Genomic DNA, 4,772 nt, shown 5'->3' with positions numbered 1-4,772 from the left:
ATTCATTCTATTTATTTATTTATTTATTTATTTATTTATTTATAGACTAGGTCTAATATATCTCAGGCTGTCCTTAAACTCACTATGTAACTAAGGATGACCTAGAACTTCTGATCTTCCTATTTCTACCTCTTGAGTACTGGGATTACAGGTGTACACCATCGCATCTAGTTTATAAGGTCATGGGAATCAAACCCAGGGCTTCATGCATGCTAGGCAAGCACTATACCAACTGGACTACATCTCTAGCCCATTGCTAAGGGCAATGCAGTAAGAGCTGAAGGCAATTTCTGTATGTTGTTTTCTTTCTACCCTTCTCTCTGTATTATTTATTTATTTATTTATTTATTTATTTTTGGTCTTTTTGAGACAGGGTCTCCCTGTAGCCCCAGCTGGCCTGGCACTTGCTGTGTAGACCAGGCTGGCCTGTATCTCACAAAGATCCACCTGCCTTTGCCTCCTGAGTGCTGGAACTAAATGGGTGCACCACCACACCCAGCTCTGTGTCTTATGTTTTTTTTAAATCGCCATACCTTATCATCCAAGTCCAAACTCATGACTTCTGATGGTCTGTAATGGGGTGAGGCAGTGTAGAAGAGCAGAAAGAAGGCAGGTCCTGGAGTCACATAAACCTGGTTTCAAATCATAGATCTGCCAGTCACTTAACTGTGTGATCAAGGACAAAATAAACTATCTGGGCAATAATAATGCCTATCCCATAAGGTTGCTGCAAGAAATAGTTGACACATGGGCCATGGGCTGGAGAGATGGCTCAGCAGTTGAGAGCACTGGCTGCTCTTGCAGATCCCCTTGGTTCAAGGGGATCTGGCGCCCTCTTCTGACCTCTGTGGGCACTGCATGACACGAATGCACCTACCTACATGCAGGCATAACACTCATACACATAAAATAATAATAAGTAAAATATTATTAAAAAGAAATAGTTGACACAATAATTTAGAAAAATGGTTTTTCCCAGGTATCTGGAAGCAAGGAACAAAGATAGTTGTTATTGCCAACTGAAGGAAATGGGCTGAATAACTGCACAAAGCCTTGTCCAGCCTCCAACTTCCCACCATTGGCCTGCAGCTCATATTTCATTTGGGAGTTGGAGACAGAGAAGATTATATAATACATTTTTTTCTTCTGTATCTCCAACTTGTATCCAATGCCTTTGCTATCTTCTGGGTCCCTTGGGCTGCTGATATTTGTGTGCATCCTTGCTCATATACATTTCCACACTCAGCTGTCCACTCTACCCTTTCCATCAACGGCACTCTGTCCTGCACAGAGCTGCCTGTGTAACTGAGCAGTTTGATGTAATTTGGATTCTGTCAGGGCAAGAAGGGAATGGGATAGCTGTCATTCCTAGTTGCTCTTGCTCAATTTCTTTCCCTTCCTGGCCCAATACTGGGCACACAACTGAAGTAACTGAGTTCCATAAAGTGATGTTTTAAACTACTTTTGTATGAGATAACTGTGGTCCAACCCATTGCTTTTAATACTGTACTCCATGTGGAGGGACCTTGGGAACATCATCTACAGGTGGATCCTAGGCCTTCTTCCTCTTCAGCAAAAGCAGTTCCTTTGAATCCATTTTATATGTTAAAGTTCTATATAAGCATGGTATGTTTGAAAAATATATTTTGCTACTTAAAAAGAAGATGGAATCACTGATCTTAACATGTTATGTACAGTGCTCGCCTAGAGGCCTTCTCAGACCACAGTGGAAAGCTTCAGCTCCCGCTCCAAGAGATTATTGACTGGCTCAGCCAAAAGGATGAGGAGTTATCAGCTCAGCTCCCCCTACAAGGGGATGTGGCCCTGGTACAACAAGAGAAAGAAACACATGCGGTAAGTTAGAAACATAGGTGCGTGGTGTATAGCCTGTTACCAGGGAATAGCCTTTCACAGTACTCTGACAGACAGGCCCTCAGCTCTGCTCAGATACCTAAAGCAGCAAGAGATGGTATGCAGTCCTAGTCTGGGCTGGCACTCCACAGAGTGAGTCAAGTCTTTCCATCCTATTTAAAACCCTGCCTTGATTTGTAAGAGGGGCATGTGTAAAAGAGCATAACATGACATCAAGTAAAAGCACGTAGGGTGCAAAACTACATACAGATAATGGATCTCAGTTGCATAAAATGTATATAGGTGTATGCATAGATATAGACGGTCATAGGAGGAAACTACATCAAAATGTTAGCAGTGTTTAACCCTAAGTAATGAAACTGGAATTCTCTTTAATTTTGTTCTTTATACTTTTATGAAGTTTTAAATATTTTTGTGATAACGTTTCTAAAGTCAGAAAATGACAAATATTTCTTTGCTTTTTTAAAGACATGTTTTCACTGTTTAGCTTTGTCTGACCTCAAGTTCACTATATAGCTCAGGTTGGCCTCAAGCTACCTCATGGCGGTCTGTCTCCCTCAGCCTCCCAAGTACTGATATTATAGATAGGAGCCACCACACCCAGCCCTACAGTAATTGTTTCTTAAAAATGAATATAAAGTAGAAGAGAAAAATCAACTATAACTCCATGCTATGTCATGGCCAAAAATTATAGACACTGTAAGTGAAAAAGCTACATAAAAAGAATATGTACTGTATTATTCCATTTCTACAAAGTTCAAAAGTAGGGAAAACTAATAGGTGGTTTTATAAGTCAGCATTATGGGCATATTTTAAGGGGAAAGATGAGACAGTAGCTGGAGGGGGCCACCAACTGTCCTTTTGGAATTCTGTTTTCGATTTCTCTAAGCTCCTTACAGGGGACTTTCTAAGTCTTCCAGAAAGCCAAGATCTACCTGACATTTCTTTCTGTACCCTGTGGTGTAGCTAGACTCATTGCATATGAAATTAACCTTTGAGCATTAGAATTATTTTTCTGCCTGTGGGAAGGACTGCTCCTCTTTTTTTTTTTCTCAGTAACCACAAGATACCCAGTAATGCCAAAGAGAAGAAAGGTTGTTAACTGTCAGCTGAAATTTAAGTGATGGAAAGACTTTCTTTTTCTGTTGCCCACCCTGCTAAACTTCACAGGGCTTTATGGAAGAGGTCAAGTCTAGGGGCCCCTATATCTACTCTGTGCTGGAATCCGCTCAGGCTTTCCTGTCGCAGCATCCCTTTGAGGAATTTGAGGAGTCTCATTCTGAGAGCAAAGGTAGGTGGCCTTCCACTCTCCTACCTTCTTCTTGAGCTATAGATTGCTAAAGAAATACTTTTATACCTTCTACAAACTCCTTTTCTTAGCAGTCACTTAGGAAGATAGTTTTCTCCAATGAGGCAAAAGTTAGAGACAAGCAAGAGTCATAATTGTAAGAAAAAGGAATCAGAGCCTGAAGCAGGGGTTACCAGTATGTGGCCTGAAGCCATACGTGGCTCTTTAGAGCATGTGTGGCCTTGTAATGACACATAAAAAAGAAAAAAATACCTCAAATGAATTAAATAAACTCAGGTAATCAAAGAAGTATGTCCTTTATGAACATTTTGTTTGTCCACCAAAATGATAATACAGGACTGTACTTATTAGCCATATGAATCTGTGCCTTAGTTTTCACATTTGTATGTAAAGATACTAATGAATAACCCTACCATGAATTGACAACATCAAAACATTCTGCTTTATTCCAACAAAAGAGGGACATATGGCCACGTAGTTACCAACCAGCAACTACAAAATAATTTTAAAACCTAAAAAGTTAGGTAATGACCTTTGAGAGAAAAAATGATTGTAGTTCTTTGATACTGATCCTGGTGACTTGTCCCTTTGACTTGATAGAGAGGATCGCTCTCCATGTAGTTTCAAACTAGGTGCCAAGGTGACATCCATGGGAACTAGGTCTGAGTGGCATCTTCCAGGCCCTCCTCTCCAGAAAGAATCCTTAGCCCTCTGAGACAGGAAGTAAAGAATAGACTGGAAAGAAATCTTCATTACCTGAGCCCTTTGTCAATTCCATTTATAGTCTCAGATTATTTCTAGTCTCTCAATAGGCAAGTTAGTACTTAATTTGCTGCTCAATGGACCCCACATAGGATAAGCTCCAGAGAGAGCAAGACAGTTCCAAGTAGCTTTTAGGACTCTGAATCATCTTTTAACAGGAAGTCTAAAGAACAAAGAAGAAACCTAAAATTGAGAAGCCCAAGTAGAAAAGCTGGGCACATTATACCAGTCTCTTGGGCTAGGGCTTCCTAAAAGGCTTTCCTTCTTTGGATTCAAGTGAACAGTAGACACAAATGCCTGAATCATATTCCAGAGTTATGTGAATAGGATGCTAGAAGATTTACCTCACTACAGATCTTAAAATATTTTAGTCGCTGTTTACCTTATCATTTAAAAAATGAAGAAGGCCTGATGTTATAAATGGGGGGTACTAAAATGATCTCCTGTGTAGTAGTTGGTTCATGAACCACCACATGATAAAATTACATAGAACTGACTCTGCATGCATGTACTTACACACAAGATTAATACAAGTAAAACTACGGAACTCTGAACAAAAGTGATAGATTATGTCAATGTCAAAATCTTGGTTGTGATATTATACTGTCAGTTTGCAAGATATTACCATTTGAATGCAGGATGCATGTAATATCTATATTTTATATTATTGGCTGTTAATCCATAATAACCTCAAAATGAGCAGTTTAATTTAAAAATCCAGAATGTGAGTTGGTGAGATACCTTAGTGGGTAAAAATGATTGCTCCTAAGCCTAATGACCTGAGTCCAAGGCATGATGGCATGTATGCCACCACACATGCGCGCGCGCG

The 4,772-nt window shown here is 39.9% G+C and overlaps 1 protein-coding gene across 6 annotated transcripts in view; it reads left to right on the top strand.

Moving 5' to 3' along the window:
- Drp2 (dystrophin related protein 2) overlaps window positions 1-4,772 on the top strand; it is a 73,340-nt gene that overhangs the window by 21,269 nt on the left and 47,299 nt on the right. For all 6 annotated transcript variants that reach the window (XM_017801997.2, XM_008848334.1, XM_008848332.2 and 3 more), the window contains 2 exons: window positions 1,698-1,854; window positions 3,043-3,163. In XM_017801997.2, the coding sequence (XP_017657486.1) occupies window positions 1,698-1,854; window positions 3,043-3,163 (278 nt within the window). The remainder of the gene's footprint in view (window positions 1-1,697; window positions 1,855-3,042; window positions 3,164-4,772) is intronic.

This window comes from Nannospalax galili, unplaced genomic scaffold (assembly GCF_000622305.1).
Source record: "Nannospalax galili isolate Female #2095 unplaced genomic scaffold, S.galili_v1.0 scaffold3, whole genome shotgun sequence".
NCBI classification, from domain to species: Eukaryota; Metazoa; Chordata; class Mammalia; order Rodentia; family Spalacidae; genus Nannospalax; species Nannospalax galili.
The sequence above is the reverse complement of the archived record's forward strand: the minus strand, read 5'-3'. Positions and strand labels throughout refer to the sequence as shown.